Here is a 20,195-nt window from a genome sequence, read left to right as displayed (position 1 = left end):
CTTCAGTTTACAGAAACAGATGATTTAGCATATCTATTTCCTTCTTAGAATGTCAACATTCTGGAAAGTGGGAGTTGTACACTCAACAGAGAAGTTGGGGATTAACGTTGGACCGCATTCATGTAAAGTACTGGCTCTACCATAGAGATTCATACCCTTACTATAATAGCTGAGTTGCCATAATGATACAACTTGATTTTCTGCAAAGTCCTCCAATTAATGCACAGGTCCATGATATCAGATGTCTTTCATAAAGGCACAGAAGGGATTTGAACCCATGATCTTCGGTTTACAAGACCAACACCTTACCACTTGGCCACCATGCCACTCTACATTCTGAATTATATCTCAACATTCAGGAAAGTAGTAGTTGTGTAAATGTGAATTTGGCACACAAATAAACTCAGTGGAGAATCTTGGGATTGAACCGAGGAGCTCATACATATTTTGCATGCACTCCCCCTCTGAGCTTCCATCCCATTTCATTTGCAGATAAAATGCAATATCAATACAATGTACTTTTTATATACACCACTCCATTGAAACTACAAGGAAATGATAGCAGCAATTCTTAAACCAGGTACAGACTGGGATCGAACCCATAAACTTCAGTTTTTGAAAATGACGCCATAAAAGATGGCAATCATGCCACTTCTGTTCTATAATTGTACGAACAGGGATTGAAGGAATGTTCTTCAGATTACAAAACCAAATTATTTTGCACATCTCTGTTTCCTGCTTAGAATTACAACATTCTGTAAAGTAGGAGTTGGGTCAATGCAATAATTTTAAATGGAGAAGCTGGGGATTGAACCCAGGACCTCATACATGCAAAGCATGCGCTCTACCACTGAGCTACATCCCCGTTCTGGGAGAGACAAAAAATGTTTCTTATTTTATTTTATTTCACCATTATTTAACCAGGTAAGCAAGTGGAGAACAAGTTCTCATTGAGAACTGCAACCTGGCCAAGATAAAGCAAAGCAGTGCGACACAAACAACAACATAGAGTTACAAATGGAATAAACAAGCGTACAGTCAATAACACAATAGAAAAAAAGAAAGTCTATATTCAGTGTGTGCAAATGGCATGAGGAGGTAAGGTAATAAATAGGCCATGGTAGTGAGGTAATTACAATTTAGCAAATTAACACTGGAGTGACAGATGAGCAGATGATGATGTGCAAGTACAAATACTGGTGTGCAAAAGAGCAGAAAGTAAATAAAAACAATATGGGGATGAGGTAGGTAGATTGGGTGGGCTATTTACAGATGGCCTATGTACAGCTGCAGCGATCGGTTAGCTGCTCAGATAGCTGATGTTTAAAGTTAGTGAGGGAAATATAAGTGTCCAGGTTCAGCGATTTTTGCAATTCGTTCCAGTCATTGGCAGCAGAGAACTGGAAGGAAAGGCAGCCAAAGGAGGTGTTGGCTTTGGGGATGACCAGTGAGATATATCTGCTGGAGCGAGTGCTACGGGTGGGTGTTTTTATCGTGACCAGTGAGTTGAGATAAGGCGGAGCTTTACCTAGCATAGACTTATAGATGACCTGGAGCCAGTGGGTCTGGTGACGAATAGGTAGCGAGGGCCAGCCGACTAGAGCATACAGGTCGCAGTGGTCATATCAATACAATTTACCTTTTCTTTACACTGTTCTAATGAAAGTACATTTCCATAATATCAGCTATCTTCCATAAACGTCAAACAAGGATTGAACCCATGTGCTTCAGTTTACAGAAACAGATGATTTAGCATATCTATTTCCTTCTTAGAATGTCAACATTCTGGAAAGTGGGAGTTGTACACTCAACAGAGAAGTTGGGGATTAACGTTGGACCGCATTCATGTAAAGTACTGGCTCTACCATAGAGATTCATACCCTTACTATAATAGCTGAGTTGCCATAATGATACAACTTGATTTTCTGCAAAGTCCTCCAATTAATGCACAGGTCCATGATATCAGATGTCTTTCATAAAGGCACAGAAGGGATTTGAACCCATGATCTTCGGTTTACAAGACCAACACCTTACCACTTGGCCACCATGCCACTCTACATTCTGTATTATATCTCAACATTCAGGAAAGTAGTAGTTGTGTAAATGTGAATTTGGCACACAAATAAACTCAGTGGAGAATCTTGGGATTGAACCGAGGAGCTCATACATATTTTGCATGCACTCCCCCTCTGAGCTTCCATCCCATTTCATTTGCAGATAAAATGCAATATCAATACAATGTACTTTTTATATACACCACTCCATTGAAACTACAAGGAAATGATAGCAGCAATTCTTAAACCAGGTACAGACTGGGATCGAACCCATAAACTTCAGTTTTTGAAAATGACGCCATAAAAGATGGCAATCATGCCACTTCTGTTCTATAATTGTACGAACAGGGATTGAAGGAATGTTCTTCAGATTACAAAAACAAATTATTTTGCACATCTCTGTTTCCTGCTTAGAATTACAACATTCTGTAAAGTAGGAGTTGGGTCAATGCAATAATTTTAAATGGAGAAGCTGGGGATTGAACCCAGGACCTCATACATGCAAAGCATGCGCTCTACCACTGAGCTACATCCCCGTTCTGGGAGAGATTAAAAATGTTTCTTATTTTATTTTATTTCACCTTTATTTAACCAGGTAAGCAAGTGGAGAACAAGTTCTCATTGAGAACTGCAACCTGGCCAAGATAAAGCAAAGCAGTGCGACACAAACAACAACATAGAGTTACAAATGGAATAAACAAGCGTACAGTCAATAACACAATAGAAAAAAAGAAAGTCTATATTCAGTGTGTGCAAATGGCATGAGGAGGTAAGGTAATAAATAGGCCATGGTAGTGAGGTAATTACAATTTAGCAAATTAACACTGGAGTGATAGATGAGCAGATGATGATGTGCAAGTACAAATACTGGTGTGCAAAAGAGCAGAAAGTAAATAAAAACAATATGGGGATGAGGTAGGTAGATTGGGTGGGCTATTTACAGATGGCCTATGTACAGCTGCAGCGATCGGTTAGCTGCTCAGATAGCTGATGTTTAAAGTTAGTGAGGGAAATATAAGTGTCCAGGTTCAGCGATTTTTGCAATTCGTTCCAGTCATTGGCAGCAGAGAACTGGAAGGAAAGGCAGCCAAAGGAGGTGTTGGCTTTGGGGATGACCAGTGAGATATATCTGCTGGAGCGAGTGCTACGGGTGGGTGTTTTTATCGTGACCAGTGAGTTGAGATAAGGCGGAGCTTTACCTAGCATAGACTTATAGATGACCTGGAGCCAGTGGGTCTGGTGACGAATAGGTAGCGAGGGCCAGCCGACTAGAGCATACAGGTCGCAGCGGTCATATCAATACAATTTACCTTTTCTTTACACTGTTCTAATGAAAGTACATTTCCATAATATCAGCTATCTTCCATAAACGTCAAACAAGGATTGAACCCATGTGCTTCAGTTTACAGAAACAGATGATTTAGCATATCTATTTCCTTCTTAGAATGTCAACATTCTGGAAAGTGGGAGTTGTGCAAAAGCTAATTTAACAACTAATTACACTCAACAGAGAAGTTGGGGATTAACGTTGGACCGCATTCATGTAAAGTACTGGCTCTACCATAGAGATTCATCCCCTTACTATAATAGCTGAGTTGCCATAATGATACAACTTGATTTTCTGCAAAGTCCTCCAATTAATATACAGGTCCATGACATCAGATGTCTTTCATAAACGCACAGAAGGGATTTGAACCCATGATCTTCGGTTTACAAGACCAACACCTTACCACTTGGCCACCATGCCACTCTACGTTCTGAATTATATCTCAACATTCAGGAAAGTAGTAGTTGTGTAAATGTGAATTTGGCACACAAATAAACTCAGTGGAGAATCTTGGGATTGAACCGAGGACCTCATACATATTTTGCATGCACTCCCCCTCTGAGCTTCCATCCCATTTCATTTGCAGATAAAATGCAATATCAATACAATGTACTTTTTATATACACCACTCCATTGAAACTACAAGGAAATGATAGCAGCAATTCTTAAACCAGGTACAGACTGGGATGGAACCCATAAACTTCAGTTTTTGAAAATGACGCCATAAAAGATGGCAATCATGCCACTTCTGTTCTATAATTGTACGAACAGGGATTGAAGGAATGTTCTTCAGATTACAAAACCAAATTATTTTGCACATCTCTGTTTCCTGCTTAGAATTACAACATTCTGTAAAGTAGGAGTTGGGTCAATGCAATAATTTTAAATGGAGAAGCTGGGGATTGAACCCAGGACCTCATACATGCGAAGCATGCGCTCTACCACTGAGCTACATCCCCGTTCTGGGAAAGATAAATGTATCTTATTTAATTTTATTTCACCTTTATTTAACCAGGTAAGCTAGTGGAGAACAAGTTCTCATTGAGAACTGCAACCTGGTCAAGATAGAGCAAAGCAGTGCGACACAAACAACAACATAGAGTTACAAATGGAATAAACAAGCGTACAGTCAATAACACAATAGAAAAGAAGAAAGTCTATATTCAGTGTGTGCAAATGGCATGAGGAGGTAAGGTAATAAATAGGCCATGGTAGTGAGGTAATTACAATTTAGCAAATTAACACTGGAGTGATAGATGAGCAGATGATGATGTGCAAGTACAAATACTGGTGTGCAAAAGAGCAGAAAGTAAATAAAAACAATATGGGGATGAGGTAGGTAGATTGGGTGGGCTATTTACAGATGGCCTATGTACAGCTGCAGCGATCGGTTAGCTGCTCAGATAGCTGATGTTTAAAGTTAGTGAGGGAAATATAAGTGTCCAGGTTCAGCGATTTTTGCAATTCGTTCCAGTCATTGGCAGCAGAGAACTGGAAGGAAAGGCAGCCAAAGGAGGTGTTGGCTTTGGGGATGACCAGTGAGATATATCTGCTGGAGCGAGTGCTACGGGTGGGTGTTTTTATCGTGACCAGTGAGTTGAGATAAGGCGGAGCTTTACCTAGCATAGACTTATAGATGACCTGGAGCCAGTGGGTCTGGTGACGAATAGGTAGCGAGGGCCAGCCGACTAGAGCATACAGGTCGCAGCGGTCATATCAATACAATTTACCTTTTCTTTACACTGTTCTAATGAAAGTACATTTCCATAATATCAGCTATCTTCCATAAACGTCAAACAAGGATTGAACCCATGTGCTTCAGTTTACAGAAACAGATGATTTAGCATATCTATTTCCTTCTTAGAATGTCAACATTCTGGAAAGTGGGAGTTGTGCAAAAGCTAATTTAACAACTAATTACACTCAACAGAGAAGTTGGGGATTAATGTTGGACCGCATTCATGTAAAGTACTGGCTCTACCATAGAGATTCATCCCCTTACTATAATAGCTGTGTTGCAATATTGATACAAATTGATTTTCTGCAAAGTCCTCCAAGTAAAGCACAGGTCTATGATATCAGATGTCTTTCATAAAGGCACAGAAGGGATTTGAACCCATGATCTTCAGTTTACAAGACCAACGGCTTACCACTTGGCCACCATGCCACTCTACGCTCTGTATTATATATCAACATTCAGGAAAGCAGTAGTTGTGTAAATGTGAATTTGGCACACAAATAAACTCAGTGGAGAATCTTGGGATTGAACCGAGGACCTCATACATATTTTGCATGCACTCCCCCTCTGAGCTTCCATCCCATTTCATTTGCAGATAAAATGCAATATCAATACAATGTACTTTTTATATACACCACTCCATTGAAACTACAAGGAAATGATAGCAGCAATTCTTAAACCAGGTACAGACTAGGATCGAACCCATAAACTTCAGTTTTTGAAAATGACGCCATAAAAGATGGCAATCATGCCACTTCTGTTCTATAATTGTACGAACAGGGATTGAAGGAATGTTCTTCAGATTACAAAACCAAATTATTTAGCACGTCTCTGTTTCCTGCTTAGAATTACAACATTCTGTAAAGTAGGTTGGGTCAATGCAGTAATTTTAAACGGAGATGCTGGGGATTGAACCCAGGACCTCATACATGCGAAGCATGCGCTCTACCACTGAGCTACATCCCCGTTCTGGGAAAGATAAATGTATCTTATTTAATTTTATTTCACCTTTATTTAACCAGGTAAGCTAGTGGAGAACAAGTTCTCATTGAGAACTGCAACCTGGTCAAGATAGAGCAAAGCAGTGCGACACAAACAACAACATAGAGTTACAAATGGAATAAACAAGCGTACAGTCAATAACACAATAGAAAAGAAGAAAGTCTATATTCAGTGTGTGCAAATGGCATGAGGAGGTAAGGTAATAAATAGGCCATGGTAGTGAGGTAATTACAATTTAGCAAATTAACACTGGAGTGATAGATGAGCAGATGATGATGTGCAAGTACAAATACTGGTGTGCAAAAGAGCAGAAAGTAAATAAAAACAATATGGGGATTAATCCCTGTCCTGTTGACCTAAGTCTACCATTATTAGTGTGCTGCATTTAGCTGTCTACTGGGTTTTGGTGACATTATATGCTGGCTTGAAAAATGGGTGTCTGATTATTTCTGGCTTGGTACTCTGCTGACATAATCTAATGTTTTGCTTTCGTTGTAAAGCCTTTTTGAAATCGGACAGTGTGGTTAGATTAACGAGAGTCTTGTCTTTAAATGGCTGTAAAATAGTCATATGTTTGAGAAATTGAAGTAATAGGATTTTTAAGGTTTTGAAAATCGCGCCACATGATAGCAGTGGCTGTTACGTAGGTGGGACGAATTCGTCCCGCCTAGCCTAGAGAGGTTAAATGATGGATGACATTTTAGCTAATCAAGTAGAGCCTATAGAATGCCAGAGTTAGAGATACCAGAACAGGTAGACATAGAAGTTGAAGTTATACTAGCAGAGCACATGAGAAGACTGTTTGTTAACCAAACCCGTATGTCCAAGATTTTGTGTCCAACAGGTGAATTACAGGAGAAGGTGATTCACTCAGTACAACCAGGAGACTGGGTGTGGATCCAGTCCCTGAGGAGAAAAGACAGGAAGCAGCCCCGTTGGGAAGGCCCATACCAGGTTCTGTTAAACCACTGCCTTTGTCATTAGAAAAGCTGAAAGAGTCACTTGGGTCCACGTTACCCACTGCAAGGAGGTATGTACACATATGGGCACTGCTGATCACACACAGAGTTAGGAGAAGAACCGATACCAACAGGGTCCGGGGGATACCTCCTTAACGAAGATTTCCTATCCCGACCGTTCATCACTGTGTGTGCTCCTAGAGGTGTGAGTATGGGGTGGTACCTAGCAGATCGACTAAGGGCAGGAGAGGGTTGGCGGTTTTTGGGAAGAGTAGAGACTGAGCTGCATCATAGTTTTGGTAACCTTTCTGATACATTCAGATCCACCACCTTCCGGTACTAATCATAGGATACCGTTGTCATTGAGAAGAAGTAAAAGATAAACTATATAATACACTGATGAGTGACTTACAGAATAAGGAATCAAAGAAGATCAAGATGAAAAATTTAAGGTAAACATTAAACTATTTCCTGGGGAAGCAGACAACTGTACAGGAATTGGGGTTGGCCAGATTGAAGTACTCAGCCAACCCACCTCGGTTCACCTAAATTCCAGATGAATACCAGTGTTATAGATACAAGAATGGCACCGAGAACTAAGATGATTTTAATGGCTGAAAGTAATCGTTAATGTGACTGACTTAGGTTTGAAAGCACAGGAGAAAATGTTTAACCTCATAGCACCTATAACTGATGAAGGGTGGGCTAGTACCAGCAAAGGACGCATACGACAGAAATGACCACAAAGGGTGGTTAGGAACTTGCGCCCTGGGGTTATTGGTCCAACCAGTTCGAGTTAGTCATCAGAGGCCAGTTATAGGAGGCTAAAGTAGGCACAGGAGGAGTTTTGACCAGGATGGGAGTAGCTTTGTCTAGAGGGATGCTATTGGCATCCTCAGGGAAGTTCCAGATGAATACAAAGCTATGAATCAAATATGTGAAGGCTTTAACACTACATTATTTCGGTGGTTGACAATAAATAGAAATGTGGATTGGATTAATGACATCTTTTATAATCAACAGAGATTCATGAATGAAAACGGGGATGCAGTAAAGAGGTTCTCTGACCAATTATCCACCACCCCCCTCATGACCTGGTAAGTTAGTTCGTGGATGGACCTAGCCGTGAGTGTAATGGCTACCTTGTAGTGTGTTCATACAGTATTTTAAACTTTGTTAAACTGGAACCTTGTCGTTGTGTCATTTCGAGTTAACATTGGTAGCAGAGGATGGCTAATAACTACAATGTGCCACCTCGCTTCGACGAGAAGAGGTCGTACGAAAGTTGGAAAAATGAACTTGGAATCTGGACACGGGTTACTAATCTGGACGCGAAAAAGCAAGCACTTGCGGTGGTATTATCGCTCGAGGGAAGAGCGAGAGATACAGCACTGGAAATATCCGTTGAGGATTTCAACAATGATGATGGTATGGGAACTTTGATCAGAGCACTGGATTCTGTATTTCTTAAAGAAGAGAAAGACCGTGCCTACGAGGCATATTCAAACTTTGACAGTGTTTCGAGAGATATTTCGGTTGCAATGACGGACTACATCATTGATTTCGAACAAAGGTACAATAGGATGCGCAAGTACGACATGGTTCTCCCGGATGCAGTGTTAGCTTTCAAGTTGCTAGATACTGCCTGTCTAGATGGTAGGGAGAAACAGTTGGCTTTGACTGCTTGTACTGTACTGACTTTTGCATCAATGAAGTCGGCACTAAAAATAATTTTTGGTGAAAAGACGTCTGTCGCGCCGTTAACCTCTCTGGGCTAGGCGGGACGAATTCGTCCCACCTACGTAACAGCCACTTGAAGCCTGTGGCGCGATTTTCAAAACCTTAAAAATCCTATTACTTCAATTTCTCAAACATATGACTATTTTACAGCTATTTAAAGACAAGACTCTCGTTAATCTGACCACACTGTCCGATTTCAAAAAGGCTTTACAACGAAAGCAAAACATTAGATTATGTCAGCAGAGTACCAAGCCAGAAATAATCAGACACCCATTTTTCAAGCTAGCATATAATGTCACAAAAACCCAGAAGACAGCTAAATGCAGCACTCACCTTTGATGATCTTCATCAGATGACAACCCTAGGACATTATGTTATACAATACATGCATGTTTTGTTCAATCAAGTTCATATTTATATCAAAAACCAGCTTTTTACATTAGCATGTAACGTTCAGAACTAGCATACCCCCGCAAACTTCCGGGGAATTCGCTAACATTTTACTAAATTACTCACGATAAACATTCACAAAAAGCATAACAATTATTTTAAGAATTATAGATACAGACCTCCTCTATGCACTCGATATGTCCGATTTTAAAATAGCTTTTGGTGAAAGCACATTTTGCAATATTCTAAGTACATAGCCCAGGCATCACGGGCTAGCTATTTAGACACCCGGCAAGTTTAGCACTCACCATAATCATATTTACTATTATAAAAGTTTGATTACCTTTTGTTGTCTTCGTCAGAATGCACTCCCAGGACTGCTACTTCAATAACAAATGTTGGTTTGGTCCAAAATAATCCATCGTTATATCCGAATAGCGGCGTTTTGTTCGTATGCGTTCCAGACACTATCCGAAATGGTAAAGAAGGGTCGCGCGCATGGCGCAATTCGTGACAAAAAATTCTAAATATTCCATTACCGTACTTCGAAGCATGTCAACCGCTGTTTAAAATCAATTTTTACGCCATTTTTCTCGTAGAAAGCGATAATATTCCGACAGGGAATCTCCTTTTCGGCAAACAGAGGAAAATATCACAAAGGCGGGGGCGGTCGGGTCACGCGCCTAAGCCCAGAGTCCCTTGATCGGCCACTTGAGAAAGGCGATAATGTGTTTCAGCCTGGGGCTGGGATGACGACATTCAGGTTTTTCCCGGGCTCTGAGCGCCTATGGACGACGTAGGAAGTGTCACGTTAGAGCAGAGATCCTTAGTAAAAGATAGAGATGGAAAAGAAGTTCAAGAAATGGTCAGACAGGCCACTTCCTGTAAAGGAATCTCTCAGGTTTTGACCTGCCATTTGAGTTCTGTTATACTCACAGACACCATTCAAACAGTTTTAGAAACTTTAGGGTGTTTTCTATCCATATGTAATAAGTATATGCATATTCTAGTTACTGGGTAGGAGTGGTAACCAGATTAAATCGGGTATGTTTTTTATCCAGCCGTGTCAATACTGCCCCCTAGCCCTAACAGGTTAACAGATGGAATGCAAGCGAGTGACGGAGCATATTACACTGAGCAGCAGAGAAAAGGCGCCAAAAAGTCACGTTCTCAAGACAACCTGAAGAGGGCGCCATTTCCCGGAACAAATCCACTGGACAAATATGGAAGGAGATCAAAATGTGCTGTTTGTCAAAGCACTTACCATTGGGTTAAAGACTGTCCTCATAAAAATGAACAAGTTAAACTAACAGAGGAAAATGTAAACACAGATATAGAGCAGTGTAACATTACACTGTTTTCAAATGAATCTGCTTCTGATACTGAGATTTTTATAGTTGAATCCTTAGGATCTGCTGTGATTGATACTGCATGTACACGGACAGTGTGTGGTGCAAAATGGCTTGATAGCTATGTTAGTGAACTAAATATGAAAGAAGTACAAAATATGATTGACACACCAAGCAACAGAGCTTTCAAATTTGGAGATGGGAGAATTGTCCATTCTACCAAGAGAGTTAAGATACCAGCAAAAATTGGTCAGACTAAGTGTCACATTGAGACAGAGGTGGTCCCTACAGATATCCCCTTACTATTAAGCAAAGCTTCCCTCAAGAAGGCAGGGGCTGTACTAGACATAAAAAATGACAAGGCAGTGATGTTTAAACAACCAGTGACTCTTGAACTTACTCCCTCAGGCCACTATTGTGTAAACATTTTAGACAAAGACATCACACAGAGTCCATGCAAAAATGAGATTCGGACGGACACAGAGCACATGGAGATTCTGACAGTCACAGAGAACATGAACACAAAAGAAAAACACAAAGTATTGTTAAAGCTTCACAAACAGTTTGGACATGCTACAGTTGACAGACTTCAGAAGTTACTCAGCAGTTCAGGGAATAATGATGATGAGAGTATTTCCATTCTACAGCAGATAGTTAACAATTGTGAGACATGTCAAAAATACAGTAAACCTAAGCCCAAACCAGCTGTTGGTTTGCCACTAGCTTCCAAGTACAATGAAACAGTGGCTGTAGATCTACATGAGTTAGCACCAAGTGTGTGGTACCTTCACATAATCGACCACTTCACACGCTTCAGCGCTGGAAGCATTGTGAATACAAAGAAACCCAGTGACATCGTCAGGCACTTCATGCATTCCTGGGTAAGTGTGCAAGGCCCTCCCCAGAAACTGTACAGTGACAATGGAGGAGAATTCAATAATAATGAAATAAGAGAAATGGCAGAGAAATTCAACATGGAAGTAAAGACAACTGCTGCATACAGTCCATGGAGCAATGGACTTCTGGAGAGACATAATCAAACACTCACAGAGATCATGCTGAAAGTGAAGCAAGACAATGGATGTGACTGGAACACAGCCCTAGATTGGGCTTTGATGGCAAAAAACTCAATGCACAATGTTCATGGTTACAGCCCATACCAACTAGTGTTTGGGCAGAACGCTAATCTTCCCTCTGTACTGGTTGACAAGCCACCAGCACCAGAAGGGGCCAGTGTGAGTGCATGGGTGGGACAGCACCTGTCAGCACTACATGCAGCGAGAAAAGCGTTCACTGAAGCAGAGTGCTCAGAAAGAATTCGCAGGGCTCTGCGTAAACAGCTACGACCCACCGATGAGAAGTACGAAACTGGAGACAAAGTGTACTACAAACGAGTTGACTGTCAAGAGTGGAAGGGACCGGGTGTAGTCATTGGCCAAGATGGTGTGGTGATATTTGTGAGGCACGGAGGCATCATTGTCAGGGTGCATCACTCAAGATTGCAGAAAGTAAATGATCAACAAGATAGAGGGGCTGTTGCTGAGAATCATCCTAATGAAGAGGAGACAGTAACAGACACAAACCTACCAGATGTCATATCCAATGATATGGACACTGAAACTGACACAGGAAATGGAGCAGAGACCTTCAAACATGCCACAGATAATACTGTTGAGCGTTCAAATGAGGAAAACATTCAACAACAGCCACATGTGTTAAGACAACATGGATGTTCCAATCTGAAAACTGGACAAACTGTTAAATACATGGACAGAGAAAGTGGTATTCCACATACAGCAACCGTCATTGGACGAGCAGGAAAAGCCAAAGGAAAACACCAGAACTGGTACAACTTGCAGTACTCTGAACCAGTTACACTTTCTGGTACAACAGGGTCAGCTGACCTGTCACTTGTAGATAATCTCAGAATTGAACCAATGGAAAATCGAGAAAAACAGAATGACATTCAAAATGATGATGTACTTGAAACAAAGGACGTGTCATTTGACTCAGCTAAGCTAGATGAGCTCAGTAATTGGAGGAAAAATTGAGTGTTTGAGGAAGTTACAGACATTGGCCAAAAATGTGTCTCAACAAGGTGGGTGTGTACCCTTAAAGAGTCCTTAACTGGAATAGTGCCTAAAGCACGTCTAGTGGCTAGAGGTTTTGAGGAGCTGGCTGCTAAACAACTCCCAAAAGACTCACCGACATGCGCCTCAGAGTCACTCAGATTGCTGATGTCCGTGATCTGCCAGAAAAAATGGAAACTTAATTCCATAGACATCAAATCTGCATTTTTGCAGGGAACAGAGCTGTCAAGGGACATTCACATCCGACCTCCGCCTGAAGCTAAATGCGAAGGAACACTGTGGAAACTAAAGAAGTGTGTGTATGGACTGGCAGATGCATCACTCTACTGGTATAACAAAGTCAAGGCAACAATGCTGAATACGGGTGGAAAACTGTCACAAGTGGATCCTGCAGTCTTCTATTGGCTTGATCAAGACTGCAGTGTGACTGGAGTACTTGCCTGTCATGTTGATGACTTTATCTGGGGTGGCTCACAGACCTTTGCTACAACTGTGATTCCACACCTCAAATCTGTTTTCCAGGTTGGCCGTGAGGAGCATGATAATTTTTGTTATGTTGGCATAGAGTTTATTACAGTTGATGGGACAATACTGATGCAACAGGAGAGCTATATCAAGAATCTTCAACCCATTCACTTGGATTCTTCAAGAGCCGTACAAAGGAATTCCCCTCTATGTGGAATTGAAGCTGATCAATTGAGGTCAAAGATAGGACAAATTTTATGGGTTGCTAGACAGAGTAGACCTGATGTAATGTTTGATGGTTGCAACTTGGCATCTAACACAAAACACGCCATTGTACAAACCATTCATGAGGCAAACAAAGTTGTTCGTAAACTGAAATCACAACAAGTGACTTTAAAGTTTCAGCATGTTGGAAAAGATGACTCTTTGAAACTAGTTGTCTTCAGTGATGCTTCGCTAGGGAACCTTACAGATGGAGGCACACAAGGTGGACATCTAATCGTGTTAATGGGTGAAGGAGGAAGATTCTCACCTATCTGTTGGCAGTCAAAAAGGATCAGAAGGGTTGTCCGAAGCACACTTGCTGGAGAAACACTTGCTCTTGCGGATGGAATTGACAATGCGATCTTTCTTGCAACTCTGTTCTCAGAGCTTACCACTGGTGAGACAAAACGGCACATTCTACCTGTAGTTTGTGTCACTGACAACTACTCATTAGTTGATGCTTTGAAGTCAACCAAGTCTGTCACAGAGAAAAGACTTCGTCTTGAGATTAGCAGCATCAAGGAATTTATTCAAGCACAGAGAATCCAGCGGATTCTGTGGTCGACCACAAAGGAACAGCTTGCTGACTGTCTGACTAAAAAGGGAGCATCCGGTCTTGTGCTCCTACAGGTTCTCAGTAATGGAAAGTGGCAGCTTGAGTAATACAAATAAAACTGTCACACAACCCATTTGTAATGGGGAACTTAAATAATACTTGGACATTTAATTATGTTGTTGATGTTTAATTTGCCTTTAAAGAAAAGGGGGAGATTGTTAAGTTCATGTTTTAAGTATACCTATATTTCTGTTATTATGGGGCTATCACTCAGTCAAGAGTGCGGCTGCGCAGGAAGTTAGTTCGTGGATGGACCTAGCCGTGAGTGTACTGGCTATCTTGTAGTGTGTTCATACAGTATAGTAAACTTTGTTAAACTGGAACCTTGTCGTTGTGTCATTTCGAGTTAACACTTTGTTCTTAACCACAAGTTGTTGAATGTGGCAAGGTGTTTCAATTACTGTTAAACTATTACCATTTCAATGGGTGCTTGTAACAGGCCTTGTGTATAGTAACTTGCACTACGTAAATATGATGTAAATCCCTACGTTATTTAGACAGGTTAGCTGAATATACTGTACACTGTCATGTTTCATAAAAGCTGGATGCTTTAATAGAGAGTTTCTCATTCATTTTAAACATGCCATTTCTACTGCCTTGTGCATAGCAGGGAAGGAGGCAAAGTGTAGGTGGTCTATTCTGGGTATTCAATTGATTCGGTAATTTGCATATTTTCACTGGCACTCAATAAAAGTAAGAAAGGCATAAAGTGTTCCCTCTTTTTTTACATTAATATTGACTGCAAATGTATATATATATATATATATATATATCAGTGGGGGGGAAAAGTATTTAGTCAGCCACCAATTGTGCAAGTTCTCCCACTTAAAAAGATGAGAGAGGCCTGTAATTTTCATCATAGGTACACGTCAACTATGACAGACAAAATGAGAAAAAAAATCCAGAAAATCACATTGTAGGATTTTTTATGAATTTATTTGCAAATTATGGTGGAAAATAAGTATTTGGGTCTCTTGGACCTTGGGAAAGGCATGTCCCAATAAGTCCTGATATTGTCTATAAACAAGTATGTGTGTGTGTGTGTGTGTGTGTGTGTGTGTGTGTGTGTGTGTGTGTGTGTGTGTGTGTGTGTGTGTGTGTGTTGTGTCCGTGTCTGTTTTTGACCAAAAAAAGAACTAATACTTCACCAGGATAGTGGGTCTGTGTGTGTTTGGTGTCTGTCTGTCCGTGACTTTTTCCCCACAGCCCCCGAAAACTTGGCGAGTGGGTTCGGGGACAACCCGCGAGAACCCGGCCTAAAGTAAACAGAGTGCGTCTCGGGCCCCGACCTCTGACGACTCTGGTTTCTCTTCATTACGCACAAGCCTTTCGCCTTTTACTAAAGACTTCCGTGGAGAGGAACACTTACGAGTTCAACGTATTTTTGGAGGGCTTTGCTTCTGGCAGAGCCCGATATCTTGTTTCAAGAGAAATCAACAGAGACCGTGTCTGACCGGCGTATTTTTCCAGTCAAAGTAGTCACTTGACTCATTGGCGACTTTTTGAAAAAAAAACACTTGCCTGTCGCCAGGGAAACGTTGGGGGTGTGTGGCGATGGGAGGAGCCCACTTTTGCCAAACCACAGAGGTCTCCCGAGACCCCCGGGTGCCCGGCGGGTGCAGGGGTCAATTTGTGGGTTATCGCTTCTCGGCCTTTTGGCTAAGATCAAGCGTAGATTTGGGCTTTGGTAATCACAAATTGTTTTCTCTGTTATTATTTTATTTTTTTTTCTCATTCTGGGTGTTGGTGGTGGTTTGGTGGTGGTGGACTACAGGTGCATCAGCACCTGTAGGGTGAGTCAAGGTTTAATTTAATTACTTCTTGTATTTTTGTATGTTAGTTTGTTGTTGTGTTTTGTGTTCCTATTTCACTTAAAAAATATTTTTAAAAAGTTGTTTGTGTTCCTCGTCTTTCCCCCATCCCTTTATAACCTTAGCTTCCCTTTAGTTTTTTTTGTTTGTTTGTAGTGTTTGCTAGCTGGGTTGGCTTGCTTGCTGGCCGGCCTGTTTTGCTTTAGCTGGACTGGCCTGCTAGCCTCCTCGCCCCTTAGGTTTGGCAGGCATTGTTTGTTTCCTTCTGTTGTTTTGTAGCCCCCGTTAACCCATCCCTACTCTTCTAATTGTTTTTTCTATCCCCTGAACTTTCCCTGGTCCTAGTATTTGTTTGTTGGTTTTTGTTGCCACTTGTGGGACTCTTGCTGGCTGGCCGGCCTGCTAGCTGGTTAGCATAGCCCGGCCTGCTGGTGCGGCCTGCTAGCCTCCCAGCCCTTGTAAATTGTTTTGTTTGGTGTACTTTTTTTATTTTTATTTTTCCCTTGTGTTTCTTAGTGCCCAGATTAAGCCCAACCCCCTTGTTTGGTTTTTTGTTTGTTTGTTTGTTTGTTTGTTTGTGTAGTGTCTGCCAGCTGGGTTGGCTTGCTGGCTGGCTGGCCTGTTAACTTAGCTTGGTTGACTGGCCTGCTAGCCTCCTCGCCCCTCAGGCTTGGCTGTATTTGTCTTGTTTTTCCTGTTCCCCCCCATCTATATTTTTCTTTAGCCTCCTTCCCCCGTTCAAATTTCCTTCTGTTTTCTCTTTGTCAGCTGGGAGGTTTTAGTACCTGGCCTACCAGCTTGTTAGCTTAGTCTGACCTGCTGGTGCGGCCTGCTAGCCTCCTAGCCCTTGTTAATTGTTTTGTTAGGTGTACCTTTTATTTTTCCCCTGCGTCTTTCCCATTGTTGATAAGTTCACCTGGGTGCTGTGTTAGTTTGTTTTGTGTCCTGTGGTGTTGGTAGGCCCTGTTAGCCTAGCATAGCTGGACCTGCCAGCTTCCTCGGGTGTTTACACCCCCCTCCCCTATTTTTGTTTATTCTTTTCACTGGTGTTGGGTTAAAGGGAGTGGGCCTTCACCATGTCAGCAGCACAGGCTGGCATGCGGAGGCACCACGCCGTGCGCCTCCTTTTAAAGGAGAAGGGAGGGAAAATAATGGAGTTATCCCGATTGGATTTCTCCAGAAAATTCCTCCAAAAGGAACTCCGTTTTGTACCTGCGCAGGTGAACTGCATCCTAACCCTCCCTTATGGGAAGGGCTTCGATGTTAGTTTCGCCGGCGCCAGCTTCCTGAAGGAGTTCTGGGGGAAACTCCAGAATGCCCAGAACACCCAGGGACCCCTGGCAGCTATGTTTGAGGTGATCAAGCTGACGGACAATAGCATTAAAACCGTTATTGTCCGTATGTACAATGAAACGGTACAGCCGGAGGACGTTGCAGTATGGTTGGGCAGGTACTGCAATGTGAAGGGGCCCCTGACCCAGGTGAAGGATCCCGATGGGATCTGGACAGGGGCCTGGAGGGTCACTGTCCAGCCGAGGGAGGACCCCGGGGCTATGGTGGGTTGAAAGCCATTCCATCCACCATAGTCCTCGGAGAGAACAGGGGCCATGTTCACTACCAGGACCAGCCCAAGCTGTGCCGTAAGTGTGGTGAACATGGCCACCTAGCAGACGCCTGCGACAAGGTGGTCTGCATGAAGTGCCGGGAGGTGGGCCACCGCTACGAGGATTGCACGAACGGCAGATCGTGCAACCTCTGTGGCGAGCGGTCCCACCTCATCCGCAGCTGCCCCTCCTCCTGGGCCAACAAGGTCAGGGCTGGCAGGATGGAGGCGGCGGCTGCGGACTGGGCTTCCGAGCGCCAGAGGGAGAAAGTGGTAGTTGCCACGGTGGCAGTAGTGGAGGTGGTGGTAGCGGTGGCAGTAGTGGAGGAGGAGGTGGTGGCGGTAGTGGTGGTGGCGGTAGTGGAGGAAGTGGTGGCAGTAGTGGAGGAGGTGGTAGGAGAGGTGGAGGGCGCGGAAGGCGCAGTGGTGGAAGAAGTGGGAGGGGAGGCAAAAACCCTCCCCACCCCAATCCCCCTGCCCCAGACTGAAGTGACCCCTGAAGGAGAAAGGGCCGAGAAAGACGGCTCTGGAGAGTTGGTGAGTGAGAGCTCCCCAAGTGGGTCTGACAGCATGATGACAGTGTCGGAAACGACACTGTCAAGCGAGGAGGGTACGGGAGGGGGGGAGAGACCCTGGGCGAACACCTTCCCCTACGGAAGAGAAACGCAGAGGAGCTCTCCGACCACGAACAGGGCGAGGAAAAGAAGGGTAAACTGGAGTGGGAGAGCTCCCAGGGGGAGGATGAGTCCAGGGTCTTCCCTCCCAACTCTCCTAACCAGCAATCGTTTTTAAACCCTGTTTTAACCTCCTCTCCCTACCGCCCCCCCTTACCCCGTAGGGAGAGAGAGAAAGGATCCGAAAAATAACCCCTTTTAAACTGTTTTAATGCCTTCTTTCCTTTTAGCACTGTTTTTACTCACCTCTTTCATGGCTTTTAACATCACCACCATAAATGTTAGGAGTGTAAAGACTGAAATAAGAGCACAATCGGTTTTATCCTTTTTAGAAAGTGTTAATTCAGATGTGTTTTTATTACAGGAGTGTGGTCTACCCTTTTTATCCTCTTACAGCAAATGGGAGGAGAAGTGGCAGCACGGGCCCTCCATTTGGAGCGGATCCAATTTTAATAAAAACGATGGTGTTGACATTTTATTCAAGACCCCACAGGTGGTGGTGAGGGGGAGCACAGTGGTGGTTGGGGGGCGTGCTCTTTTAGCCAACTGTACTTTTATGGGGAGGAATTTTAACGTGCTAAATGTATATGGTTTTAACAACAAACATGACCGTTGCACACTTTTAGAAGACCTGCAGTCCCACATGCTGGGGAGGGATCCTCTAGTGGTGGGTGGGGATTTTAACTGTGTTTTAAGCAGAGCAGACAGGAGAGGAGCGGGAGAGGATTTTAAGGTAGATAGGTCAAGTGTTTTATTGCAAGGGTTGTGCAGGGATTTTAAACTAACTGACTGTTTTAAAACCCTGCATCCAAGAGAGGAGGGCTTCACCTGGACCAGTGGTGACGGCACCAGAGCCTCTCGTATTGACTATCTGTTTACCCGCGATTGCCCGACAACTGATGCTAGAATAACCCCTGCTTTCTTCTCAGATCAGTAATGCTGACGTGCACCCTTTCACTAACTTCGGGTGTGACTGTAGGACGAGGGCCCTGGAAACTGAACTGCTCCCTTTTAGAGGATGATAGAGTAGTTAGTCAGTACAGGGAGCAGTTCAGCCAGTGGCAGACGCTACAGGACTTCTTTGATACACGAGCACAGTGGTGGGAAATGGTGAAGGGTAAGACGAGGACCTTCTTCAGGGAGATGGGAAAGCAAGAAACAGGATAGACGCATGTTGGGACTGCAGAAGCGACTGGAACGGTATTTTAACCTATGCCAACAGGGCTTTGATTTTAACCAAGAAATCAAAGAAGTAAAGAAAGAAATGGCATTTTTAGCAGAACATAAGACCAAGGGGGTTATTTTAAGAAGTAAGGAAAGGGAATTAGAAGAGGGGGAGAAGTGCACTAGGTACTTTTTTAAGAAGATAGTTAGCAAGGGTAGGTTAATGACAGGGTTAAAAGATAAAGATGGGGTTTTAAAAACAGACACAGAGGGAATTAAAAGAGTAGTCGAGGATTTTTATGGGGAACTGTTCGGGGTAAAAGATGTATGTGAGGAGATTATGGAGGACGTTTTAACATACATTGACAGGACTATACCCAGCACGGACGACCTAACGAAAGATCTGACAATGACTGAACTCGACGAAGGACTGAGACATTTTAAGAGGGGTAAATCACCGGGGAGGACGGCCTCCCTTTGGAGTTTTATCTGACCTTTTGGGATGTTTTAGCCGACGAACTTCTGTTTTTACTGACTTCGAACAACTCGACAGACTACCTGACAGTTTTAGAGTAGGAATCGTGACCCTTTTACATAAGAAAAATGACAGGACTGACCTGACAAACTGGAGACCGATTACCCTTTTAAACTTTGATTGTAAACTTTTTACCAAGGTTTTAACACTCAGAATGTCTTCTGTTTTAGGGGAGGTGATCCACCCGGATCAAGCCTGTGCCATTCCGGGAAGGAAGATCACGGACAGCCTAGTACTGATCAGAGATGCCATCTGTTATGCGAGAGACAGAAACATGCGGCTTATAGTCCTAAATTTAGATTTTGAGAAAGCTTTTGATCGGGTCTCGCACCAGTACCTCTTCAAGGTACTGCAAAAAATGGGGTTCCCAGAAAGGTTTCTAGCTTGGGTGGGATTGCTGTATGGGGACATCAC

General features: G+C 42.9%; 1 protein-coding gene and 7 non-coding genes across 8 annotated transcripts; 2 read left to right on the top strand and 6 right to left on the bottom strand.

Moving 5' to 3' along the window:
- Positions 1–254: 254 nt before the first annotated feature.
- On the bottom strand, positions 255–326 carry trnat-ugu (transfer RNA threonine (anticodon UGU)). Its single transcript has one exon. It is a non-coding gene; the product is annotated as a tRNA-Thr (tRNA).
- Positions 327–793: 467 nt separating this feature from the next.
- Positions 794–865, bottom strand: trnaa-ugc (transfer RNA alanine (anticodon UGC)). Its single transcript has one exon. It is a non-coding gene; the product is annotated as a tRNA-Ala (tRNA).
- Positions 866–1,979: 1,114 nt separating this feature from the next.
- Positions 1,980–2,051, bottom strand: trnat-ugu (transfer RNA threonine (anticodon UGU)). The gene has a single exon. It is a non-coding gene; the product is annotated as a tRNA-Thr (tRNA).
- A 467-nt stretch (positions 2,052–2,518) lies between these two features.
- On the bottom strand, positions 2,519–2,590 carry trnaa-ugc (transfer RNA alanine (anticodon UGC)). Its single transcript has one exon. It is a non-coding gene; the product is annotated as a tRNA-Ala (tRNA).
- A 1,678-nt stretch (positions 2,591–4,268) lies between these two features.
- Positions 4,269–4,340, bottom strand: trnaa-cgc (transfer RNA alanine (anticodon CGC)). The gene has a single exon. It is a non-coding gene; the product is annotated as a tRNA-Ala (tRNA).
- Positions 4,341–6,013: 1,673 nt separating this feature from the next.
- On the bottom strand, positions 6,014–6,085 carry trnaa-cgc (transfer RNA alanine (anticodon CGC)). The gene has a single exon. It is a non-coding gene; the product is annotated as a tRNA-Ala (tRNA).
- A 2,146-nt stretch (positions 6,086–8,231) lies between these two features.
- Positions 8,232–18,274, top strand: LOC123738752 (uncharacterized). The gene is made up of 5 exons (XM_045713499.1): positions 8,232–8,839; positions 10,303–12,043; positions 17,026–17,203; positions 17,287–17,714; positions 17,978–18,274. Exons 1-5 carry the CDS (start codon positions 8,310–8,312, stop codon positions 18,272–18,274), a joined length of 3,174 nt encoding a protein of 1,057 aa, XP_045569455.1. The 5' UTR covers positions 8,232–8,309.
- Positions 15,290–15,405, top strand: LOC123738757 (U5 spliceosomal RNA). Its single transcript, XR_006767536.1, has one exon. It is a non-coding gene; the product is annotated as a U5 spliceosomal RNA (small nuclear RNA).
- Positions 18,275–20,195: the final 1,921 nt, after the last annotated feature.

Source organism: Salmo salar, unplaced genomic scaffold (genome assembly GCF_905237065.1).
Source record: "Salmo salar unplaced genomic scaffold, Ssal_v3.1, whole genome shotgun sequence".
NCBI lineage: Eukaryota > Metazoa > Chordata > Actinopteri > Salmoniformes > Salmonidae > Salmo > Salmo salar.
This window is presented reverse-complemented; position numbering and strand designations above follow the sequence as displayed.

Bases quoted from the DNA above. Each gene is read 5' to 3' on its own strand.
- LOC123738752 (XM_045713499.1), top strand. From the start codon at position 8,310: ATGGCTAATAACTACAATGTGCCACCTCGCTTCGACGAGAAGAGGTCG. The intron at 17,204-17,286 runs GTATGTACAATG...CCCCTGACCCAG, and splicing joins CATTAAAACCGTTATTGTCC to GTGAAGGATCCCGATGGGAT. The intron at 17,715-17,977 runs GTAGCGGTGGCA...TGGGTCTGACAG, and splicing joins TGGCAGTAGTGGAGGTGGTG to CATGATGACAGTGTCGGAAA.